The 25642-nt window shown below is 46.5% G+C and overlaps 1 protein-coding gene across 10 annotated transcripts in view; it reads left to right on the forward strand.

Annotated features, from left to right (window-relative positions):
• The window catches only part of Mgrn1 (mahogunin ring finger 1), a 58305-nt gene that overhangs the window by 4442 nt on the left and 28221 nt on the right, over positions 1-25642 (forward strand). For 2 of the 10 annotated variants that reach the window (XM_048433109.3, XM_048433103.3), the window contains exons 1-3: positions 1086-1301; positions 23521-23642; positions 24733-24821. In XM_048433109.3, coding sequence (XP_048289066.2) covers positions 1214-1301; positions 23521-23642; positions 24733-24821 — 299 coding nt within the window. In that variant the 5' untranslated portion in view covers positions 1086-1213. Of the gene's footprint in view, positions 1-1084; positions 1302-4615; positions 4667-23520; positions 23643-24732; positions 24822-25642 lie in introns of those variants that run through there. The other 8 variants (XM_048433106.3, XM_048433102.3, XM_048433110.3 and 5 more) reach the window with 6 other exon arrangements.

The raw sequence follows: 25642 nt of genomic DNA on the forward strand, positions 1-25642 counted from the left end.
CATCGTCCAGCCATTTCGATCACCTCTTCAGCCTGCTCTCAGTCTGTCTACTCGTAGTGTTTTAGTGTTTTGGCTGCTTGGCTGCATCCCTCCCCTCGCCACACGGCTCCCTACCTTCTCCCTCACTTGAGGGTCTCTTGCCTTCACTCTGCTTCCCTCTTTAAGGAGGCCAGCAAGGCCTGTGCAGTTGACCTTCTCTGCACCCTTGCAGACCCCTTCGTGGGAGGAGCCTAGAGGACTTTGTTCAGGCGTATTGCATTTTAGTTTGGACTATGGTGAATTTGCCATCTGACGCTTCACCTGCTGCTAGTCCTAGCTGCTCTGGCACAGCAGGTTCAACTTGGGAAGCATGTCTAAGAAACTCAGTTTCTTATCTAAAAATCATAAAAACAGATTTCTTGGCATCCTTACAGAAGTGTGAGAATCAAAGCCTGGGTATAGCTTGTAAGTTGTAACGTTGCAGTGGGTATCCTGATTCTTCTGAACTTGCTTTACTTACAGTCTGCCCTGCTTTGTGCCTGAGATTCCCAATGTGTAAAATGGGGAGAAGTCTGTGTTTAGTGGGTGCTGTAAAATTACATACCCATTGCAAATGTCTTGACCGACAGAGGTGATCGGGGGTTTTGGCCAAGACCCAACCAAGTTCTGCCTTCCTCTATGAGCTTGGAGGGCCACCCAGTTACAGACAGGTAAAAGGTGTTCCCTTTGCGACTGGGGGACGGGAGAAAAGGTCGGGAAGTGGGGAGAGCCACTGTGGCATGAAGAGATTTTCAGACTGGGTTGATGTGGGAGACGGTGGAGCTTCCACGAGTGTCTAAATATGGATAGAAAAGGAAGACACTGAGGCATTCTGGGGTCAACATCCATCTTGGCCTCAGAGGTTAGCATCGTCTGAAGGAGGTACCCCCCTCGCAGCCTGGGCTTCTTGGTTTGTCCCGTCGTGGCAGCTCACGTGAGGGTCATCTGGGAAGCATAGTGCGCACGCGCTCCGTGGTCCTGCGTGCCGGGCCAGAGCGGACTCCATTTCCCCTGGAGCTGCGGGACGGGGCGGGGCGCGGCGCCAGGCTAGGCCAGGGCGGCCGGGGGCGGGGGTTGTGGGGAGGTGCTGCCGCGCGGTGGACGCGCCTCTGTGCGGCCTGCTCTGGGCCATGTCGGTGTGAGGACGCCGCAGCCGTCACCCCTTCCTCTGGACCGGCCAGCAGAACCGCGCACCATGGGCTCCATTCTGAGTCGCCGTATCGCAGGCGTGGAGGACATCGACATTCAGGCCAACTCAGCCTACCGCTATCCCCCGAAGTCTGGTGAGCTTCCGGGGGCGCGGACTGGAGCGGGGGCTGGGGACACCAGGAGGCTTGGGGACTAGACAAGCGAGCGTCCTGTCCTGAGGCTGACCGTCCTCCTGTGCCCCTTCCTGGTACCTGTGGAGTCTGAGGCGTGGCTGCGGCCCTGGCTATCCCAACTGGCCGCTGTCGCACCCTGTGCGGCCCCTTCCTAACTGGTGACCTTGGGCCAGTTGCTTTGCACAGCCCTACACATCCGAGCTTGGCATCTCTGGGGTCAGAGTGCGGTGAGGACTGCCTCACCTCCGGGGTTCGCCAGCTTTGGAGGCATAAAAACCGGCCCCAGATCGTGACAACTCTTTCAGATTTGGATCCAGGCTTTTCTTCCTAGCGTTCGGGTGCCGGACACTAGTATTTGACTCAGGGAGGTGATCGATGGGGAGCTACTGGGGTTCCCCTGGAGGACTGGATAGTAGTTGGAATGGTTGGAGAGGACTATTGTACTCTGCCTTCTTGTTCAGGGCAGACACACTGATAGATTATGGGAGCTGGGACCTGCATCAGATGTGGGCTCCCAGAGTAGGCTGCTCCTATCCTATCCGTTTCCTCTTGTGTTTAAATAATAAATAAATAAACAAATAAATAAATGACAAGATCTTCTTATGAAGCCCAGGCTAGCTCAACTCAATATAGCTAAGAGTGATGCTGAACATCTGATCCACTTGCCTTTACCTTACAATGCTGGGATTACAGATGTATACCATTTTGCTCAATTTTATGAGATGCTGGAGACTTGAACTTAGGGCATTGTGCATGCTAGTCACATTCCTAGACCTGCCTTTTGTTGGTGTGGTTGTTGTTTTGTGTTTTTTTGTTTTGTTTTAAAGACAAAAGCCCTGTTATGTAGCTGTGACTGGCCTGGTACTCACTGTGTAGCTGATTTCAAACTCGAGGTAGTTCTCCAGCCTTAAGCTTCTGGAGCTGAGATTATTGGTGTGCCCCACTATGCCCAGCAATGCTTGTTGCCTTGGTAGTGGATGAGTGTGGCTGGACAGAATTTTAGCTACATTTATTTCTATACAGTTTCCTGGTGGGGTAGAACATTGAACCTATCACTGGCCTCCAAACGGGCCTTTAGGTCCAGTCTTTTGGGTGTCTAATGTGATGTTTGCTTATCAGATGTTTTCAGACCAACCAGACCAGATTTCTTGTGTGGTCCAAAAGTATCTGCTTCCTTCAAACATTTTGGGTGAAACTTCAAGACTTGTTTTGGCCTAGGGTAATGCATTTTAAGCCCATTTTCTCTGGTATACCTGATGTCCTCTCAAGTTTGAGAGAATACTCTGTTCGTGTGAGGTTCTGGGAACTGTCAGGATGTCCTGCGTGAGTCTCAAGTACAGGCTGTGTCTCCAGAGGTTCCCTTGGAGACTTCAAGGGCTGACATCTGCATATCAGTTTCCCCTTCTGTAAAGTGGGTTGCTAATTTATAGTGTGCACTTAAGGATTCTTCGGCAAATGTTAGCTACTATAACTGCTTCAAAGGTAACTAGGTGACTGACCAGACCCTAACAATATTTGGCAGTGGTGTAACAGATACTGGAAAGCTAGCTTACTGTGGCATGCGCCCTCCTCTGACTCCTGAGTAGTCTTAGTGTCCCTTTCTCAGGCAGTAGGATAAACAACAATGTGTGGTGTATGTGTGCACTACAGATCCACGGTAGCAGGCATTCTGATTGCTTACGGTACTCGGCCAACAACCCCAGAGTATCTTAGCCAGCTGTGGCACAGCAGCTGAAATCCATTGGCCACCTGGGCTTGCCTGGGCTGCCATTCATATATCTCTGAGTTCTGGGCCTGCCCAGTTCAGAGGTATTCATTTCATAGCTTTTGGTGCTGGGGATGGCACCTAGGGAGTGTTAGTTTGTACCGTATCCTTCTAGACAACCATACAGACAATGTGTCTTTCATTGTTATTCGCTCCTTTTTCTTCACCTAACATGGGAACCTCAGGATCTTGGTGTATGAACTGGGGATGACAGAAATGTTGGACGTTTGAGGGGTGCTCCCATGAGTTGTTCAACTTTATGAAACTGTTTTTTCACGCTTCTGCTGGTTTCTTGATTATTTTGAGGGGAAGGTGATAGTTTTTGTTGCTTTCCTTTCCTTTCCTTTTTGTTTTTTTGAGTCGGGGTTTCTCTGTGTAGCTCTGGCTGTCTAATACTCGCTCTGTAGACCAGGCTGGCCTCGAACTCAAAGAGATCCACCTGCCTCTGCCTCTTGAGTGTTGGGACTAAAGGTGTGTGTCACAACCTCCTTGAATCGTTGTTTTCTTTAAAACTGTTTGTTTAGGTGGTGCAAACTTTTAGTCATAGCTCTATGAGACAGAGGCAATAGGATCTCTATGTAAACTAGACCAGCCTGATCTATACAGCAAGTTCCAGGCCAGCCAAGGATATACAGTGAGACCCTGTCTCAAAAGCAGTATCATTTTTATTTTATGTGTGTCTGTGTGCTAAGTGCCCATGGAGGCCAGAGGAGGGAATTGGCTTCTCTGGACAGTTAGTTGCTGTCTACCATGTTGGTCCTGGGAACTGAACTTGGGTCAGTTACAAGAGCAACAAGTACTTCCCCTACTCTATCCCCTCAAGGTAGGGTTTCTCTGTGTAGTCTTTCTTGGCTGCCTTCCAACTCACAGACCTCCTCTGCCTCTGTCTCCGTGCTGGGATTAAAGGGAAGCACCAGCACTGCAACAAGTACTCTTAACTGCGGAGCCATCATTTGAGCTCAAGCAATTAAAACATTTTTTTAGATGTATTCATTTTTGATTTTATGTGTGAATGTTTTGTCTGTACCATGTGAATGAGTGGTACACCAAAAGGCTAGTAGAGAGTGTTGGCTATCTTGGAACTGGAGTAAACCACCATGTGGTGCTGGGAATTGAACCCAGATCCTCTGGAAGAGCAACAAGTGCCCCTACCCACTAAGCATCTCTATAGCTCCCCAAGTAATGCTTAACATCTCATGTGGTCCAGTTTTCTTCCTTAGGGAATTTTTCATGTGCTGTCAACAATGCTGAATTTGAATTCAAATATATCTGCTTTGCTTTGATCCTGTTTGTTTTACCCTGAACAGCTTTGTTGAGGTATAACTTGTGAACCATATAACTGATCCACTGTAAGCATGAAAGGATTTCTAGTAACTAGGGTAGATTGTGCAGCCACCATAACCAATTGTGACCATTCTCTCCCCACAGTTAGCCTGTACCTGTTTGTAGTCAGTCTTTTTCTTTCTTTTTTTTTTTTTAACGTTTATTTATTTATTATGTACACAGTGTTCAGCCTCCATGTATCCCTCTGGACCAGAGAGGGCACCAGATCTCATTACAGGTGAGCCACCATATGGTTGCTGGGAATTGAACTCAGGACCTCTGAAGAGCAGTCAGTGCTCTTAACTTCTGAGCCATCTCTCCAGCTCTGTAGTCAGTCTTAACAGCAGAGTCAGAGTTTAGTTTTCTGCCTTTGCATTTTTTCTTTTCTGAACACTTCACATAAATAGAATCATACAATCTAGAGGTATTGTATCTTTGGCTTAACATGATGATGCCTTCTGGAGACTACTGTCCATTAGGTTGGCTTGGAATTTTCTGTATAACCTGTGCTGACTAGAACTCAGGATCCTCCTGCCTCCGTTCCAAGTTCTAGAATCCCTTCCCTTGAAGGAACAACCCTGTGTGCTTAACATTCCAACTTCCCCTAGTGCATATCTGTGAGCACAAAGATGTCTGTGCCTCCCCTATGTTCTCACAGCCTGGAGTTCTCTGTGTAGGCCAGGCCTTGAAACTCAGGAATTAATTTAGTTTTATGTGTATTAGTGTTTTGTCTACATGTGTTTTGTTGTTTTGTTTTTCGAGACGGGTTCTCTGTGGAACAGTCTTGGCTGTCCTGGAACTCACTTTTGTAGACCAGGCTGGTCTTGAATTCACTGAGATCTGCCTGCTTCTGCCTCCCAAGTGCTGGGATTAAAGGTGTGCGCCACCACTGCATGGCCTACATGTGTGCCTGTGCCCCTGGAAGTCAGAAGACATGATCGTTTAGAACTGGAGTTAAGAGACTGTCATGCGTCACCATTTGGTCCTCTGTAAAAGCGCAAGTGCTCTTAACCACTGAGATATCCCTAGCTCTCTGGTTTGTTTGATAGATATTTTGTTTTTGTTTTCTGATAGAGTTTTATTTTGTAGGCCATTTGGCCTGGAACTTAATATGTCGCCCATGAGGCCTCTCTTCCTCTCTCATGGACAGCCTCCTGTTTCAGCTTCTTTCCTACTGGGATTACAGATAGGATGGCTCAGTTTAACAGTTTATAAAAGTAAATAATGCTTTTGGATTAATATTAAAGAAACTTGCCTAGTTAGTCACAGATTTTCTTTATTTTGGTCAGGGGTGGCGTGAGTTTGTGCATGTCATATGCATGCTTATAAATGTGTGTGTGGGTTTTTGCTCTCTGCCTTCTATATTGAGTCAGGATCTCTCACTTGAACCCAGAACTGGCCAAAATTGCCTATTCTAGCTATTCACGTTGTTCTGGGTATACCCCAACTCTGCCTCCTGTGTTCACCCAGCATTTACGTGGACACTGATCCAAACTCTGGTCTTCACATTTGCCATGCACACCCTTGACCCACTGAGTTGTTCTCTCAGTCCTCCTAATTCTTTCTAGCTTAAGAAAGAGTGACATCAGAGAATAGCTTGCTGGAGTTGGTTCTTATACTGCGTGGGTCCTGGGGATTGAACTCAGGTCGTCAAACATGGCAACAAGTTGAGCCATGCTGCCATGTCTTCATTTCAAGTAAAGACCGTCCTCTTTCTGTCAGAGTGCCTCTGCCATCTTTCTCCAAACTCAGTTTATTGTAAATAGGAAAGGGTTTATTTCTGGACAACATTCTCTCCCTTTCCTTTGTAATTCTTTCCCAGTGTTTCTCAACTGAGACAATTTTGTCACCATCCCCCCTCCCCACTTCCTGAGGCTTATATTTGGCAGTGCCTAGAGATAGTTTGGCACAGCCCAGGGTGTGTATGTGTTACTGGCATCTAGTAGGTACAGGCCACAGGACAGCCCTCAGAATAAAGAATTTGGGGGTCCAAAGAGCCCACAGTGGGAAAGCCTAGTCTGCATAATGCTAATAGCAGCACATGGCTGATTAATGGAGGCCAGCTACAAAAACAAGTTCTCTATAGTGGTTCTTTCTTAAAATGACTTGGAATTCTTTATGTGTCTGTAAAAATTGTCTAGTTTGTCAATGTCTACAAAAACAGTTGGGTTGGGTAGAGATTATGCATCCATTTGGGGAGAATGGCCATCCTAATGCTGACTATTTATACCCATGAACATAATAAATCATCTCTTGTGTATGTGTGTATATTTTTATTTTACCCCTGAGATAGGCCTCTAACCCAGGTTGTCCTCAAATTCATTATCCTCCTACCTTAGCCTTCTGGGGGTATAGGTGTATCATGCCATGTCTGGCTCTATATCTATTTAAATCTATAAAAATATTAGTGACCAGGTGGTGGCGTCACACGCCTTTAATCCCAGCACTTGGGTGGCAGAGGCAGATGGATTTATGTGAGTTTAAGGCCAGCCTGGGCTACAGAGTTTGTTCTAGTACAGCCAAAGCTACACAAAAAAAAAAACACCTCTGTCTCAAAAAAAAAAAAAAAATCTTAGCTGAGGCCAGGTATGGTGAGCTATGACTGTAATCCCAGCACTTGGGAGGTGGAGGTAGGAGGGTTGCCACAAATTTGAGGCCAGACTGGGTTACACGGTGAATCTGAGACTAGCTTGGGTTACTTGGTAAGATGCTGTCTTCCCTTCCACCCCCTGAAAATCTTACTATTTTATACTTTTTTTAAAGGTAACCTTAAAAGTGGATGATTCTTGTTTCTCCGATCCAGGGATGATAAAAAAGCTCCTTTGTTTACAAGTTAATTTTAATGAAAATACTAATTGTAACTAAGTACTTAAGTAATAACACATTTTTTTGCAACTTGAGGAGCACTAGTCCTGTCACATGACCACAATTGTTTGAAGACACTAAGGTACAGAAATGTGTCAGTCAGGGTCACATGGTAAGCTGATGCCAGGCCCAGCCCTGGTTATACCTTTTGCCCCCATTGCCTGTGGGTCACTATTGCTGAAACACCATGGCCAAAAGCAAGTTGGGGAGAAAAGGGTTTATTCAGCTTACACTTCCACATCATAGTCTGCCACTGAAGAAAGTCAGAACAGGCATTCAAACAGGACCAAAACCTGGAGGCAGGAGCTGATGTAGGAGCCACGGAGAATGCTGCTTACTGGCTTTCTCCACATGGCTTACACAGCCTGCTTTCATATAGAATCCAGGACCACCAGCCAAGGGATGGCACCACCCACAAATGCCTGGGCCCTGCCATGCCACATTATTCACTAATTAAGAAAATGCTCTACAGGCTTGCCTACAGCCTGATCTTAAGGCATTTTTTTAAAATATTTATTTATTATGTATACAATATTCTGTCTATGTGTATGCCTGCATGCCAGAAGAGGGCACCAGACCCCATTACAGATGGTTGTGAGCCACCATGTGGTTGCTGGGAATTGAACTCAGGACCTTTGGAAGAGCAGGCAATGCTCTTAACCTCTGAGCCATCTCTCCAGCCCCTTAAGGCATTTTTTTAATTAAGGTTTCCTCCTCTCAGATGATTGTGTCAAGTTAACATAAATCTAGCCAGTAAGGCCTGCTTGTAAGGGACTTGGTAGCCACAGCACACCAGCTTGAGGCCAGTAAGACCTGCTTGTAGGGGACTTGGTAGCCACAACACACCAGCTTGAGGCACTGCAGCTCTTTTTGGCAGATTCTCGCTACTTTGGCATTTTATATACAGAGTTTACCAAGCCACATTTGCAGATCTATGATCTCACTGAAGAGTCCTGTGTACCCTGTCTGCCAGGGGGTGGAGAGGACAGAGTGACCCAACAATCCTGCTATGTGTCCCTGAGGGTTCCTTCTCAGGAAGTGAGTCAGACAGGAGCTCAGGTGAGGGCACCCAAGTCTGGGAATCGTTATGCTTAAAAGTGTGGGGTCCTTGGGACACAGGGATGTGGTTCTAACACAGGTTTCCGCTCTGACTTCTGTGAAATCCCAGTACTCGGTCAGCGTGGTAGCAGCACCTGTGAGGACTCTGCATTGAGGTCATGCGCCTGCCTACTTGGAGCCTCACGGCAGCTTGCTAGTCAGCTGTGTCCTTGCAAACGCAGAGGCAGAGGCAGAGGCACACCCCTGTTTCCTCACACAGCTGGAAGGCCTCCAAGCTGAGGACCAAAGCAGGTGTGGTCACTATAGCCAAACACTTAAATGGCCGGCACGTGGCGCCCTCTGCCTTGCCCTACTATTTGAAGAAATCACAACATACCAGGTCACTGAAAAGAAGCAATGGAGGAGAAGTGGGGGGTCAGACCTGTGACCTACCTTCTGGTGGTATGTGAGTTCCATTCATTGCAGTAGCTGAGTAACCTTCCATGGTCTTGGGTAGCCCACATTTCTTTCCCAGTCACCAACCTGCAGACACTGGGGCAGTTTCTCCAATAGTGTCTCCATTTACCCAGAGGTGTTCCTCTTTCCTTAGATGTGTGGCACAGGCCAAGTCCCCTTGCGTTGGGTGGGGCTGAGGCCTTTGTTAGAGGCAGAGTCCCAGGACTCTACCCCATGGACTGGGGATGTGTGCAGTGGGAGACCTCTGTCTAGCTTGTGTGAGGCCCTGGGTTTTATCCCCAGTTTTTCACATACACCCCCAAAAGTATAAAAGCTGCGGCAAAGTGTAGCCCAGTTCCTTAAGTGACTGAGGGAGGAGACTTGAGCCTTTAAGTTTGAGACCAGCTTGGGCACCATAACGGGTTAGGTGTGGAGGTGTGCCCTTCTCGCAGTTTGGGAGCCTCTTTGTTTTCAGTGCTCCCTGCAACAAATATGCCAGGGAGAGTTGCTGGTCAGTCATGTCTTACTGGGGCTCTGATCCAGTCTCACTCGGTGGGAGCCACCAGCCAAACTGTCAGGAGAACACTGGGTTAGACATCTGGAACAGAGGTTTTTACAGCTGTGCCCACAACTTACTCTGGTCCTTGAAAGGCTGCTTGTCTCCTGTGGCCCAGCTTCCTGACGAAAACCAGGTGTAGCCTCTAGACCTCATGCCTTGACTCTCTTCAAGGGACCAGCCCTGGGCCAGCCAGAATTTGTTTGGTATGGGTCTTGGAAGTCTTCTGGATGACCCTGGGCAGTGCTGGCTCCTGCCTATACCACCTTCAAATCAAGGGTGCCTGCTGTGTGGGCCTGCCTGGTGTTACTTCAGTCTGGTTCCCCATACTCTTGCCCTGGATCCCATGCACCTGCCTATCCGCTTGCTGGGTGAAAGCAAGGACATGACTGCTTCTAGGCATGGTTGAGGAGCAGGTTTGTATTGTAGACATGAGGGAGAGTGCAGCCACAGGCTTCTTCTGGAAGAGGCCAGACTGAACATGGCTCACAGAATAGACTGAGCTGTGGAGGGTGGGAGAGGATGAGAAGAGAGGGACAAGAGAGGGGACCAGGAATCAAGAGAAGAGGACCAGGAGGGCAAGAAGGATGAGTGACTGAGGTGGAAGGTTTTTATAGGAAAGAAAAGCTGGGAGAAGGTAATAGGCTTTCTGCCACCCCCCATAAGTTTCTTGCCGACACAGTAAACCAGATCAAGACGATTTGAAAAAATATAACAAGTTTATTTGAGCAGAGCAACTCCCGGGTGGGTTCTCCAGTCACAGAGATTGAGGCCAGTGAAGTTGCACCCCTGAACTAATAAGCAGGGAGACTTTATAAGTTGTGGGTGAGGGGTGATGATGTGTCTACCACAAGTGTAGTCAAAAGCTGAGCACTTAGCTGGGGACTTGGGCTGCCCACGGCAACAAGGGAGGAAGTTGTAATAGTCGCCAAGAATGTGGATCTGAACTTTTTGGTGCCTTGTCTTTGTTCAGAGAGTCTCTGAGTGGGCGGGGATTTTTGGATGTGCAGCAGTCAGCTGGAGGTTCCAGCTGAACAGAGGGGAAGCAAGACTCAGAGGCTGCAGAGACTGAGGGTTGGGAGTAGGATGAGGAGTGCTGAGAGGACTCTAACAGGTGCCCGCGCTGCCGAGAGAGCCTGGCCAGCGCGTGCTGTGCTATATTAAACAGGCATGGCAGTTAGCCATTTGTTCTCCGTTTCCTTGGGACCTGAAATCCCAGCCTTTTTGTTGATGAGAAAGGGCAACTTTGTCTCTTCTATAATTGCTTCTCAGCTGAAATTGGAGCTTAGTTGTCAGGGTACAGGAAGGCTGCAGTGTTGGCCAAAGGCTGGGAAGGGAGATGGGAATGCTGTTGGGGGGTCCTGGAGATGTCCCACAAAAGACCGCCATCCACATATGCAATCAGCAAGAGAGTTTATTATCTCAAGGTACCAGCATGCCGGGGCAGCACATCCAATACAAAGGCAAAAATGGTGAATAGTGACCCCCAAGAAAAGCTTGCATACTCTTTTATTTATAGTAAAGGAATTCTAAAAGCAGTGTGATTGTTCTGTCTAGGATTGGTTTATGCAAGTGGTCATATTAGTATGCTTCTAATTGGTTAGGGCTAGTAGGCATGGGCAAATCTGTACAAGTACCAGGCTTTGTCCTTATTTGGTTATTGCTTTGAGGTACCTGGTGTGTGTATGTGTGTGGGTGGGTGGAGGGGGGTTGGCTCTGGCTTAGTGCTTGCCATTCCAGGGGGGCAGTTACTTACTGTGGGGGCAGTTGGTGATCGATTTCCCCTTACTGTTAGGGCAGTTGGTGATCGATGACCCTTTGTTGTGTCTTCCTCAGGAACTGACTTGTTCAGTTCCAGGAGGTGGGACCTGAGGCCTAATTCTTAACTGAGTTATTAGAGGCCTGTCATGATATTTGCCTGATGCTCAAAGTGCAGACTGGGGGACATCTATTTTACTCACTGTCCAAGTTCTCAAGAACCACCTGGGCCTAGTGAAGTGCAGGCTGCTTTGGAGCTTCTGAAGGAACCCTTGGGCTGCCATGTTGTAGGAGCATTTTCCACTCTCCATTTGATTGCAGATCTGTTGAGACGGATATAGACTAGGGACAGAAGATAAAGTTAAGGAGCTTGGAGGAAAATCTTTGTCTTGTGTACAGTTGAAACTTCCAGGCCCATGGTCCTGGTAGTTAGGGGACGAGATGAGAGGATTTCCAAGAGCAGGGCAAGGAGAAGCCCACTCTCAGGACAGGCAGTAGAGGGGAAACTTAGGCTGTTGATTGATAGGAATACTTATTTGGAGTCCATTTGACCCATGACAGGTGGGTCCAAGTTGCAACTTGCTGAAACTTACATGATTTGTTGTTGTTGTTGTTTGTTTTGTTCTGAGACAGGCTCTCCTGTGCACCCCCTGTGATCATAGGCTCCACTACTGCCTGGTTCACTTGTAAGAATTTTTTAAGTTTACAGAAAAAGATAAAAGTTTTAGATATATTAGCATCACCACTGTTTGTAATCTGTACTGAAATCCACATTGTAGAAAAAGCGGTAGACTCACCCCTTTGAGTCATAGCAAAAGCTAAAGCCATAGCTTTGGTTTTAAAGCATGTGCACGCTCTCCTGTCCAGAGGGCTGGAAATAGAGATTGGATATATAGTTTTCAGCATGTTGAGACACACTTTAAGTCTATACTTAGAAAACAACCAAAGGAAACTTAGAATTTTGAACTTGTGGCTATGATAGTGATTTACCAGTACTAGATTAATAGGTTATCAGAACTCCATTGATTTTTGTTTGTTTATTTTTCCAGACAAGGTTTCTCTGTGTAACAGTCCTGACTGTCCTGGAACTAACTCTCTGTAGACAAGACTGGCCTCAAACTTACAGAGATCCACCTGCCTCTGCCTCCTGGGATTAAAGGTGTGTGCCACCACCACCGATGGTTTGAAGCCCACTGACCGATATTGAAATTTTGATGGTTTGAAGTCTATTGTAACAATAGTATAGAAGGGGAAGGAAATCTGAAACATTTCCCATTTTTTCATTACCTTAAATCACTTCCTTAGACCTTTACAGCTTGCATTTACACACCTTAAAACATTTTCTTAGACACTCACAACTCAAACTTCAAATGATTCCTTTCCCTCCAGTCGTTTACCATGAGACACAAGTGATTGACCACCGAGAGCAGTCATTGCAAAGCAAGTTCCTTTAAATAAAGGAATAGGAAAAAGTTACATTGAAACCTGTTTTGTAAGTTTATCTCTTTGAGAGTGAAGTCAGTAAGGGAGGTAAACTGTGTAGGGCTTTCTCAGCTGGAGACCTACTGGCTCTGGAAAAGTGGTGCCTGAGGTCTGATTTTACATGTGAAATGAACTCCCTTGCAGGGAGGAGCTGGGTGCTTGCTGCTACCAAACTGACAGAACTACAGCCACCAACATCATCAGAGATCTGAGGAGGATAAATTATAGCAGGAAGTCTAATCCAAATGGCCCATGTATGTATCAGTTGCTACCTGGGCAGTTACCCTAGGCTTCCTGTGGTGATCTCGATGGTCTTCAGCTGTCGCAGAACATGGGCCTTAGTGGCTGAGCCCAGAAGGTCTGAGAGATTTTCCTATAGAGGAGGAACTTAGGAAAACTGACCTATATTGACCAGGCAGAGCAGAGCAGTCAACCCAACAGTGACCACAGTTTGGACAGGACCCGGGCAGGGGGTAAGGCATGGGGCAGTTCTTTGCAGTGGTTAGCATTTCCACAATCCAGGTGGAGTCATCTGTGCCACACTGTCTTGTTTGGAGACCTCAGGGTTGCTACTAGGAGCTGACATTCCTGTCTATCATCGGAAGCGTTTTCATTAATCACTTTAAATGCCATATTCAGCAGATCTCTGAGGAGTCTGAGGATCATCTAGTAAGTATATCTGATTTTACACAAGCTTGTTTTTAGTTACTTACTTTTAACAGAATTAATTCCTTGTAAATGAATTACATCTGTACTTAGCATGACTATGAGCATAGTTCTGAGCACATTAAAGAATTTGGCTTTTTCTTTTAGCTAGGCAGTGGTAGTACACACCTTTAATCTCAGCACTTGGGAGGCAGAGGCAGGTGGATCTCTGTGAATTAGAGGCCGGCCTGTTCTACAGAGTGAGTTCTAGGATAGCCAGGGCTATATAATGAGATCCTGTTTTGAAAAAAAAAAAAAAACAAAAACTTTAAACCATAAATGAAGTTTAAATCCTAAATGCAGGCCATACAGAGACTGGAAACTTTATTATTTTTTTTAAAAAATAGTATACCATTACAGAACCATCAGTTTTTGTGTGACTCAGTTGTTCAAGTAGTTAAAGCTTAACAAAATTGTAGGCAAGAGGCTAGACATATCTTCAAGTCAGATAATGTTGAGTAGATCTTAGAGATTTATAAGCCTTATTTATTAAATATACTGTGTTTACCAAATGTATGTTCTTCCTTATTTAAGTTTTCTAAAATCCTGGTGTTTAGTACAGTTAACAAAGACGTAAGTAGTTAGGAATACATCTCTTAAGTCAGTTTCTGTTAACCTGAGTAGACCTTTATAACCTTAGGAATTTATACACTTTTAAGATTTATTTATTGGGGCTGGAGAGATGGCTCAGAAGTTAAGAGCACTGGCTGTTCTTCCAGAGGCTCTAAGTTCAATTCCCAGCAACCACATGGTGGCTTACAACCATCTGTAATTTGATCTGGTGCCCTCTTCTGGCCTACAGACCAAACACTGTGTAAATAATAAATAATTTTTAAAAAGATTTATTTATTTATTATGTGCTGGCTTTATGACTATTTTTTTCTTTTTTTGGTTTTCTGAGACAGTTTCTCTGTGTAGCCGTCTGTCCTGGGACTCACTTTGTAGACCAGGCTGGTCTGGAACTCACTGAGATCCACCTGCATCTGCCTCCCAAATGCTGAGATTAAAGGCGTGTGCCGCCATCATCTGGCTATTTATTATATATATAGTATTCTTCCTGTATGTCTCCTTATAGGCCAGAAGAGGACACCAGATCTCACTACAGATGGCTGTGAACCACCATGTGGTTGCTGGGAATTGAACTCAGGTCCTCTGGAAGAGCAGTTAGTGCTCTTGCCCGCTGAGCCATATCTCCAGTCCTCTTACAGATTTTTTAACCATATCCAATGAATTTACAAATCCTAATAGTTTACAGCATAGTCTTAAGAGAGTTTTGGAGAGCAGAGAGCAAAGAAGTCTTAAAAATAAAAGATTTTTAAGAGTGGAAAGTAGAGAAACCTTAGAGATAAGAGGCTTTCAGAAGTGTAGAACAGAGAAAGTTGAGATGTCAGAGATATGGGGATCGTTTGTTTGTGCAGTGGCAAGAATTGTCACCATATGAGAGAATTTGAAAATTGAGTGTGCTAATTTTTGGCCATTGAGCTGTACTGAGGTCAAGGCGTTTTTAGACAATGAGGCTTTCAAATCTCTGAGTCAGAAGAGGAAGAGAGAAAGGTCATATGTAAGGCCCCGAGGGTGTAGGGATGCAGTGGGACTTCTAGGACCGGAGTTCCATCTGGGGAGGGGTCTGGGGCCTTAGAGGCCTAGAAGGACTTACAGAAGCTCCTGAGGAGGTGAGGAAGCTCCAGGAAGGAGTAAGTGTCATGGTGACAAGAATGTTAATCCAGGGCGTCCCTAAGGGGACCAAGAGGTTTGTCAGAGGAGTGGTGTCCCTTTCCACATGGTGGGCCCAGTAGGCTGAGAGGAGCTTTCTGGCACACCAGTGTGGCAGAGAGCAGTAGCTCCTCCTGGTAGAGGAAAAGGTAGAGCAGAAAACAGTCAAAGGGGTGGAGTTTCCAGCAGAGTGGGAGGAATAAGTATCTTAGAGACACGCCTATGGGGGCATAGCAGGCCGGAGAGATGGGCACCCAAGGAGGGCATAGCAGGCTCCAGGACCAGAGAAACACTTCCCGAGTAGACGACAGGAGATGGTTGATCAGAACAGGTGGAGGGAGGAAGTGGCTGAAGAGGCAGGCACTAGAATTTGGAGTCAGATTTGGTGATGGCAGAAACCAGCAGAAACAAATGATCCACACATACCTTAGGAGAGTCCCGTTAGTAGCTTTGTTTAGTTAGGAGAGAGACTAAGCTCCTGGGAATGAGGCTCCTATATGCTGCTCCTGGGTTTCAGCATCAGATAAAGGAAATGAGGGCAGTATGTCTCCAAGGTAGAGTGAGAAAGCTTTTATTGTAGATATAGGGAGAATTCAGCCAGGGCATCTGGACTGAATGGAGCTCTGAGGGAGGTGGGTGAGAGAGGACCAGGAATCAAGAATGAGGGACCTAAAGAACCAAGAGATTGTGTGGCCAGAATGGCTGGGTGAATGAAAACGAAGCTGAAGCGCTGGAGAGGTTTTAGGTTGGAGTTGGGAGTGAGAGCCATTTGTTCTGAATTTCTTTGGGACCTGACACTTGTTTCTGGGTTGTTTTGTTCCTTGGGAACATTTGGTGTATCCTTCTGACTGCTTTCCATAAAGTGCTGTAGAATTATTCCATCTTCCCTGCACGCAGTCACCTCCTGTGCCCAGCAGCTGGGGCCATCCTGGAGGTTGTGGAAACTTTTACAGAAAATGGCTATAAAGGCTAATCTTGTGGAGATAGAGGAGCTAGAATCTTTTGTAATCAGTGCTGTGCTTGGCTTGATTTGCCATTGTTATCCCTCCTTCATGCTCGGAGTTGGGGAGCCACGGGTATCCTTCAGGCAAACGGAGTGTGGGTAACATTGCTAGAAGTGTCTTCACTTGCCAGAGTTCCTCTGCATGCTCACTCCTGCCTGTCTTCAGGGTGTTCTGAGTGAGGTAAGGTGATGACTGGGCCTCATAAGTCAAGATTCCTTCTAGGGGTGACTTCCCTCGTCTTCCTGTCCTGTTAGCATCTCTTCCTGTGTTATGTTAAATAAAGCTTTGAGCCCTAGAGAGGAGTAGACTGGGATGCACCTTCTAGAGCAAAGAGAAGTCCTGGTCTGTGGGCACTTATGGGTTCAACCCCGGGGCCAGTGAACAGTTCACTGGAGCGAGTTGGATTTACCCTTGACAACTGGTAAGCTGTGGGTCTGCTGCCCTCACTGCCTCCCACTTAGCAGGAGGCCTGGAGCCTGGGTGTGGGGTGGCTTTCCTGAGAGCACTGTTCTTCTAGGCCTATGATGTTATGATCTTGCAGGTTGCCCCAGTTGCATCTTGGAGCTGGGTTTAGGGGCAGTGTGTCAGCACTTTGTGAACTGGCAACTCCTGTCCTGTGAGGGGTCAAGAAGAATTTTCATCAGGTACTATTAGTATACTTTCTCGTGCGTGGCAATAGTCTTTTTTCTGCCTTTCTTGCTCCCTTACAGGAGTGATGATTGAAACCATCCAGCAAGCTAATCCTCCTTCATTGGGCCCAGGGACTGCTGGGTTTCTTAGAGTATGCACACTAAGAGTCTTTGTCTTGTCACTTTGCTTGAAGGACAAGGGCACAGGGAGACAGTAAGCACATCTCATTGGCTGTATGACCTAGAATCACGACCTCTCTGTGCCTCAGTTTCCTCTGTTGTCAAACATTGATCACAACATCCTCTGCCTTCCCTCGTTTGGTGTGTGTTGAACTCTAATTGCACAGGCCATCATAGCAGAGGCATGCTGTGATTCAGGGTTGTTCAGGAAGATTTGACAGTGAGCAACCTCTAGGTGGTTGAGGTTGACTTCACTTCAGAGTTCAAGGCAGGCACAACCTGTTGGGCTAGAGGGCAGGAGGAAAGCTAAGTAAATAGATGGGAAGGGAGCATAGGGCCAGGTGCAGTGACATTTATTCCATGGGGGGGGGTCCTGGAATATGAGGAGATGGGACTAAACTAACTGGAACCTTTGGAATCCACATTCCTAGGATGTGAAGGTCTCAGGCAAGGTGAGAAGCACCCCACATCCAGATGCAGGGCCTCTGCCCTCATGCTCAGGGGAGGGTGTGGGATGTTGAGGTGCTGAGGGAAGTCCTTTCTGAGCAAGTTGCCTTCGGCCCAGGTCTGAGTCAAAGGCTTAGTGGATTTGGTTGCAAATGTTTAAGTATGAGTCTAGCTCAACCTGTGGGTCGCAGCCCTTTGGGGTCAAGACCCTTTCACATGAGTTGCATATCAGATATTTACAGTTCAGTTCATAACAGTAGAAAAATTACAGTTATGAAATAGCAACATTTTTCGAGTCAGGATTTCCCTGTGTAACAGTCCTTTGCTGTCCTGGAGCTAGCTCTTGTAGACCAGGCTGGCCTTGAACTCAAGGGATTCACCCACCTCTGCCTCCTGAGTGCTAGGATTAAAGGTGTGCCCACCACCGCCCACCCCAAAAATCATTTTATAGTTGGTGGGGTCACCACAACATGAGGAACAGTAGGGTTACAGTAGGAAAGCTGAGAATCACTGGTTTAGACTAAAAACTTCTTACCTAGTCCCAGAGTCTCTCTGATAAATGAGACTAAAACAGCAGCAGAGCCTGAGTGAGTGGTGAGAGTTAGCACTGCTGTTGGTTTTGTGAAGTGTAGTGAATGACGGGGTTTCCTGCGGCTCTTCCCAGATGTTTTTCCTCAGCTCTCTCCAGGTTGGTCTGTGCTTTTCCTTTTTTGTTTTGGAGTTGGTGTGTCCCAGATTGTCCTAAATTCCTGAGTGGAATTCCAGGACATACTTTGTCTTTTCATTCTCTTTTTTTTCCTTTTAAAAATTTTCATTACATTTTATTAACACATTTGTGAGTGTGTGTAGGCGGAGATTGCTCTTTCATTTCCCGGCCGCTCTGACCTGAGTAATCACACAGAAACTGTATTAATTACAACACAGTTTGGTCAATGACTTAAGCATATTTCTAGCTAGCTCTTATATCTTAAATTAACATTTCTATTATTTTGTGTATTGCCACGAGGCTGTGGCTTACCGGGTGAAGCTCCGGCATGTCCTTCTGTACTGTCTCTCCTGTATTGTTCTGCCCGCATACCTTGGGATGGTTCACAAGAGGCCTGAGATTGAAACATACCCACACACAGACAAAGACATGGGTCATTCTTGAAGCAAGAATGTCCTCTTCATTGTGTTCCAGGGCAGCTTATATAGGGCTCTCCTTGACTAATGGCCATGCCCTAGCTATCAGGATATTTCAGCTGCAAGCCCACCAGAAACCACTCCCCTGCCATCAGGAACTCATGGGGGTCTCATGCCCAGAGCAGCTGCAAGCACAGGAAAACAAGTTGTTTACTCCGGCAGGCAGGAGTCACAGGAAATTCAGGGTCTGAGGGTCTGCAGTCCCCAACATCCTTATCCTTCAGCAGCTACATGGCATCTTCTTGACTCCACCTACTCTCTATCTCTGTTCTGATTTCCCACCTGGCTTTACTCTGCTACGCCATTGGCCAAAAAGCTTTATTCATCAACCAATAAAAGCAACACCTATACAGAAGGGCATCCCACATCATCTCCCCTTTTCTGTCTAACTAAAAAGGAAGATTTTAACTTTTTTTTTTTTTTTTTTGGTTTATCGAGACAGGGTTTCTCTGTTGCTTAGCCTGTTCTGAAACTAGCTCTTGTAGCCCAGGCTGGCCTCAAACTCAGAGATCCACTTGCCTCTGCCTCCCAAGTGCTGGGATTAAAGGCATGCACCACCACCTCCAGGCGCGCCCTCTCTCTCTCTCTCTCTCTCTCTTTTTTTAATGAAATGCTTGTTTACTTATTTATTATTTGTACAGTGTTCGACTTGTATGTATTCTGCAGGCCAGAAGAAGGCACCAGATCTCATTACCGATGGTTGTGAGCCACCATGTGGTTGCTGGGAATTGAACTCAGGACCTTTGGAAGAACAGGCAGTGCTCTTAACCACTGAGCCATCTCTCCAGCCCGGAAGATTTTAACTTTAACATAATAAAATTACATATACAAAATAGTTATCAAACAAGAATTATAGTTACAATATTTAGTCGATTTACATTTGGCAAATTAAGGAAAATACTCTATCATCTATCCTATCTTTGTGAGTCTTAGGTTTTATATCTCATTTATTCTTTATTATAACTAAGGAAAACTATAACTATCTGTCTTCAACTCTTCAAAGACCCCAGAAGGCTATAATACTGACTAAGTAAACAGGAAGTGCATTGTAAGCAACCTCCAAAACTATAGAATTTACAAGAGACATCTTGCTGTCTGGACAGCCAACCAAAGTTCTTCTGTAATGTTGTGGCATTCATCTTCAGCCTACCAGCCCATAATATCTGGCAGACTTTTCATGAAGCAGGAAATTTGAAGATCTGTGCTGCCTACATTGTGAGTAAACTCACAGAAAGAGTAGTGCTCTGCAGTCTTCTGCATTGCGGGGAACTGGAACCGAATCCAGCAGTCAACAGCCCCCCCCCCTTTTACGTCTACATTTACATGAGACCACGCCCAAAGTGGCCCAGTATTTTAAAGGCTATTGGCTGAATAAGTGTGTGTGTGGGTGTGTGCCATGCAGTGATGGCCGTCAGAGGGTTCTCTTTCTCCTACCATGTGAGTCCCAAGAGGAGAACTCAGTCATCAGGCTTGGTGGCAAGTGGTGTTATCCATTGAGCCATCTTCCCAGTATCAGGTCCCAAGGAAATTCCTATTTCCCTAAATCCCCAAAGGCAGAAGGGACAAATGGCTATGTGTGGTATCTATTATCATATCAAAGCTTACACTGGCCTCCAGGCTCCCTCAGTGTCTCATTACCTGTTACACATTTCACAGTCCATGCTAGGTCCTAGCCCTTCTCACCTCTGCCCTACCCTGATGTCCCCAGCTTCTCATTCTCTTTAGAGCCCGGCTATTCTGGCTGTGCTCACCCTCTTACTCTCCCCCAGCTCTGTCGCACTCCCTCTCTCTATGTCCCTGGCTGTCCTGGAACTCAAGACCAAGCTGGCCTCAAACTCAGAGATCCACCTGCCTCTGCATCCCGAGTACTGGGATTAAAGGTGTGTGCCTCCACTGCCTGGCATTCTGAAATATTATAATAATCACTGCTGTGACAGACATGTTTTTCCATATCTTACATCATTTGAAATTTTTGTTTTATAAGTTAGTTATATGTATTTGTAGAACAGTGATAGAGTATAAATAAAGCAAACTGTTTACTTTATTACCGCTTATCTTTTATTGTTTTTTTTTTTAATTTTCAATCCAGGGTTTCTCTGTAGCTTTGGAGCCTGCCCTGGAACTCACTCTGTAGACCAGACTGGCCTTGAATTTACAGAGATCCATCTGTCTCTGCTTCTGTAGTACTGGGATTAAAGGCATGCACCACCACATCTGGCTAAGGAGGGGGTTGGGGCAGAAGATTTCCCAACCAGATATCTATATCTTGCTTGGGGCTCTGAGGCATCTCAGCTTCTGTGTTCATTGTGCCTTCTCTCAAGCCTTCCTTTCAGGCCAAGGCTACCCTTGCTGTGGAGTGTACCCCAAAGGAATAGATATTCCAAGGGTATTGAAGTGTTGGGTCATAGGTCATGTGTGGTATCCGTGGGCTCTTGCGTCTTCCTTGCATCTTCCTGTTGCATCTCTTGCTTCCTGCTAATGCAGTGCCAGCCTATCAGAAGGATCTTAGCACAGGCGAGCTTCCCAGCAGCCATTCATTTGATGTGCTGTGTATGTGAGGACGAACTAGACTGTTTTACAGCTGCTCCATGCTTCAGACGCACTATTAGGTGTGGAGAGGCCAGAACTGAAGCCAAGGCCAGACATGATCACACACCGCCTTGAGAGTCTCTCCCCATAGGTGTTCATGTTTGCCAGCACTTTTTGTTTTTGTTTTTGTTTTGTTGGGTTTTTGTTTTTCGAGACAGGGTTTCTCTGTAGCTTTGGAGCCTGTCCAAGCCTAGCCTGTCCTGGAACTAGCTCTTGCAGACCAGGCTAGCCTCGAACTCACAGAGATCCTCCTGCCTCTGCCTCCCGAGTGCTGGGATCAAAGGCGTGCGCCACCACCACCTGGCTTTACCAGAATTTTTATGGTAGCAGAGCTGTGTGTGGCTGCAGGTAGTTTGGAAATGTGTTCTTATATTTGTCTTTGTTGCAGTCATTCTCTTTATTGACAAAGCCACCATGTGACATGTTTAATGCAAAGACCCATTACATTAAATGGAACGGAAAGCCTGGCTTTGGCCTTTTTCTTGGACTCCACATGGCTTTGTCTGGTAGCCTTTCAGCATATCTTGTGAGACCATTCTGTTTATCCTCACCGTTTGTGTGTTGTCAAACAGGATCCAGGAGTACATCCAGCGTGCTCTTCTGACCTTGCTAGTGCACATCATTGTACACGTGTGAGTCTTTCTGCTCTGTGCGGTATGTGCAGGTCTTTTATGGAACACTGTGAGGCAGCCTACAAAACCCAGGTCTTAAGTTTTGAACTAGTTGTCACCTTGTTCTTTTTGTTTGGCTGCAGTTGACTGTACAGTACACATGGTAAGTGAGCACTAGAGTTGAAGTTAGGTGTTGCCTGCTGCTCCCATAGTCAGGGACAGCTGAACTGACTTCATAGCTCTGGGCTCCTACCCTGGGTCAGAGCTGCCTGGCCTTATCTCCTCGGCCCTGATCTACCTTATGGCTGTGTCTGTTCCTACAATAGTTGGGATTGTGATTCTTCTTCTTCCTCTTCTTCCTCTTCCTCCTCTTCCTCTTCTTCTATTTATTTATTTATTTGTTTGTTTGTTTGTTTGTTGAGACTGGGTTTCTCTGTGTAACAGCCGTAGCTGTCCTGAAACTTGCTCTGAAGACCGGGCTGGCCTCAAACTCACTGAGATCCGCCTGCCTCTCTCTCCTGAGTGCTGGGATTAAAGGCGTGTGTCACCATTGCTTAACTTGGAGCTGTGGTTCTTAAGTCCCAGGCCTGTGCTGGGTGTTCCTGGTTGCCTGAGAGGCCCAGAATTCCTACTGGGACCCTAAGAACTCTCATGGATTTAGGGATCCAGAAGTTCCTAATGTTCGTGAAGTTGAGGGATAATACAGTCTGAACAGCCCTAACATCCATGGGCCCATGGTCACCTAGGTTTCTGCTTAGGTTGTCTGTGCTGGAGAGTGCTGAGGTGGGGGCCAGCCTCAGGCTGGATGTCTGAAAGAGGTCTGGTTTCTGGTTTTCTTCAGGGGTATGTGTACTCAATTCTTTAAACATCTGAAGCCTTTTATCTTTTTCCTCAGAAGAGAAATGCAAGTTTAATGTTTTTTAAGATATATTTATTCTATATTATGTATATGAGTATTTTTCCTACATGTGTGTATATGTACCACATGCATACCTGGTTCACACAGAAGCCAGAAAAGGGCATTGGATCTCCTGAACCTGGAGTTAGGGGTGGTTGTGAGTACTGAAAACCAAACCCACACCTCTTCAAAAGCAGCAAGTGTTCTTAACCACTGTGCCATGTCTCCTGCCCTATAAGATGTTTTAAGTGCTCCGGGGTCTAGGTGGGAGCTTCTTAAAGTTTCAGTACTTGTGAGAAAGAATCCAGATCAACATCAAATTTTAAACTTTGATCACCGCTGGGTATTAAGTTCATGACGCTCAGATTTGGGAGGCAGGGTACAGACAGTGTGAAGGTAAGAATTACGTGGGATTTCTGGAGAAGCTATGAGAAGCAGGCATCAACAATGACTGTAAGGCCACTGCTGTGTGTCCCCGCACAACTCTGGAGGCCAGGAGTCAGGAATCAATTTCTTCCCGTGAAGACTTCAAGGAGAATCCTTCCTTGCTCCTCTCTTGACTTCTGGAGGATCCATTTTACTCCTGACTGGGAGCTGCTCTGTGTACACGTGTTCAGATATCCCTCTTTCATACTTTTGTCAACACTGGGTGAGAGTTTTCCTCGTCCACTGGGGTTTCATTGTGACTACCACACCAACAGTGACCCCACCTGTTTCTAAGGCTGGGGTACGGGGTAGAGCTTGAATGTGTCTTTGCAGTTAGGGTATGACTTCCTGGACTCCTGAGGACCGTGGTGTTCAAATTCAGAACTTGCTGACATCTGTGAGCAGGGAGAGGCAGGTTGTAGCGCCAGTTCTTTACAGAAGGCAGATCCAGAACTTGAGCCACTTAGAATGAAGCCCTGGGGCTTCTTGGTTGTTCCCACAGGGCTGTGCTGAGCACCGTATCCTAGGGACAAACATGTTTCCTTTTTTTAAGCAGGAAACTACTTTGCTTCGCACTTTTTCATGGGAGGCGAGAAATTTGACACCCCGCATCCTGAAGGCTACCTCTTTGGAGAGAACATGGATCTGAACTTCCTGGGCAGTCGTCCGGTCCAGGTGGGTCTCAGCAGGGCTGGTGCTCATGGCTGGGGTGAGTACTGGGACCATCTCGGTTGTGAGGGTGCGTAGGCACCAAGTTTCCCCAGATGGGACAGAGCTGGAAGGGAGCATGTGACTTGGAGTGTGACCTGGGGCTGCCCTGACAGACAGTCAGGATTGGTCACTAAGGGACAGAATAGCCATTATTGAACTAGTGCATCCGGGCTGCACAGAGTTAGCGACTTCATTCTAGGCCTTTTGTATGAGCAGAAAGAACAGACATGTTCTGTCGAATAGTAGAAAGAGCCATGATCCTACTAATTGCCAAGGAAACATATTTAAGTGTATTTGTCCATTCCTTCAGTACCCGTTTGGCAACTGGTATATGTCTAGGGCTCTCGTGTGGGATGAAGACTGAAGTCAGACCCTTTCCCCCATTTTTCAGATAGTGAGGATCATAAAGAAGAAAATAGTAGGCAGTTGAGAGAGAGAAAATAAGAGAGAGAGAGGAAGGGAGAGGGGGAGGGAGGAAGGGAGGGAGGGAGAAGAACAAAGAAAAAGTGAGAGGAAAAGATCCTACTGCTGTTGAGCGTCCACTTTGTTTGTGATAGAGAATATGGACAGTCTCTGTACCTTTACCAAACTTAGTCTCTCCTTTCAAACTCCAGCAGTGTTGCTGGCAGAAGACATAGACAAATACAGCCATAGTTTCTTGTTTCCGGTTACAATATATTTATATAGGGTCATAATTATAAGCATGAACACAGGTACATGTGTTATCTTCCCAAATACTTGGGTTGGTGTTTTATGCAAACTGTCTTTGTGGGCAGTGAGTTGTGACCTTCCATAGGAGAATGCCTGCAGAGCCCAACTGTGACCACTTCTGAGAACACTGGGGAAATAACCAAGTGGCTTGGTGTGGCCAGTCCCTGCCCATATCCTGGCCAAATGGCCAGGGTCTTCTGAGCAGTGTGTCCAGTGTCGGTTCAGCACCTCACATGGGGACCAGAGCCCAGGAGTACCTGTTGGGTCTCCCTTGACTTCCGTCTCCTCGTCTCTGCTGCTGCTTAGAGAGCCATCTATGCTGACTTACATTTTTCTCTCCTAGTTTCCCTATGTCACTCCTGCCCCCCATGAGCCAGTAAAGACCCTGAGGAGCCTGGTGAACATCCGCAAAGACTCCCTCCGACTTGTGAGGTAACTGTTAGTGCTGCCCTCCTGGGGACCCTGTGTGGCCCAGAGGCTCTGCTTGGTCCTTAGGAAGGGGCAGGGATATTGGGAGGGCCTGGTCTCTGTTCTCACATGCAGTCAGACTGTAAACAGGACCCTGAGCCATAAGCTAGAGCTTCTCCCACCCCTTGTGGTTGTGCCTGCTGGGTGCCCCTGCATCTAAAGTGTGGCAGCAGGGAACACGCTCAGTTTCCTGCTGTGCGTAGAGTACGTAAGGTACACTTGGGATGAGTTAGTCTGTTGCCAATAGCATGTGAAATTGCTTTAAACCTAAGCTATCCATACCAAGAACCTTTATTTCTGGGGGCAGTAAAAAAGGGAAGCAGACTAGGATTGTTGTAGGAAGGTCGCTTGTTCATTTTCTGGCTGCCAGACTCCTGAAATATTCACACAGAAACTATATTATTTAAATCACTACTTGGCCAATCACTTAAGCATATTGCTAGCTAGTTCTTAAATCTAGAATTAACCCATTTTCATTATTTTATGTTTTATCACGAGGCTCGTGGCCTACTGGCAAGGTTTCAAATGACAGCTCGCGTCTTTCTTCTCTGACGGCTCCATGGCTTCTCCATGACTCTGCCTTCTTTCTCTGAGGATTCAGTTTAGTTTCCCCGCCTAGCTCTATTCTGCTAAGCCACTGACCGAAACAACTTCTTTATTAACCAGTGGTATTCACAGCATACAGAGGGGAATCCCACATCAATGGATTATAGATCTTGTTGTGCCACAGGGACCAGGCCTCCCTCTACCTTTGCTAGCAAAGCAAACATATCCAAGCAGCTAAC

This window comes from Myodes glareolus, chromosome 9 (assembly GCF_982192425.1).
Source record: "Myodes glareolus chromosome 9, mMyoGla1.1, whole genome shotgun sequence".
NCBI lineage: Eukaryota > Metazoa > Chordata > Mammalia > Rodentia > Cricetidae > Myodes > Myodes glareolus.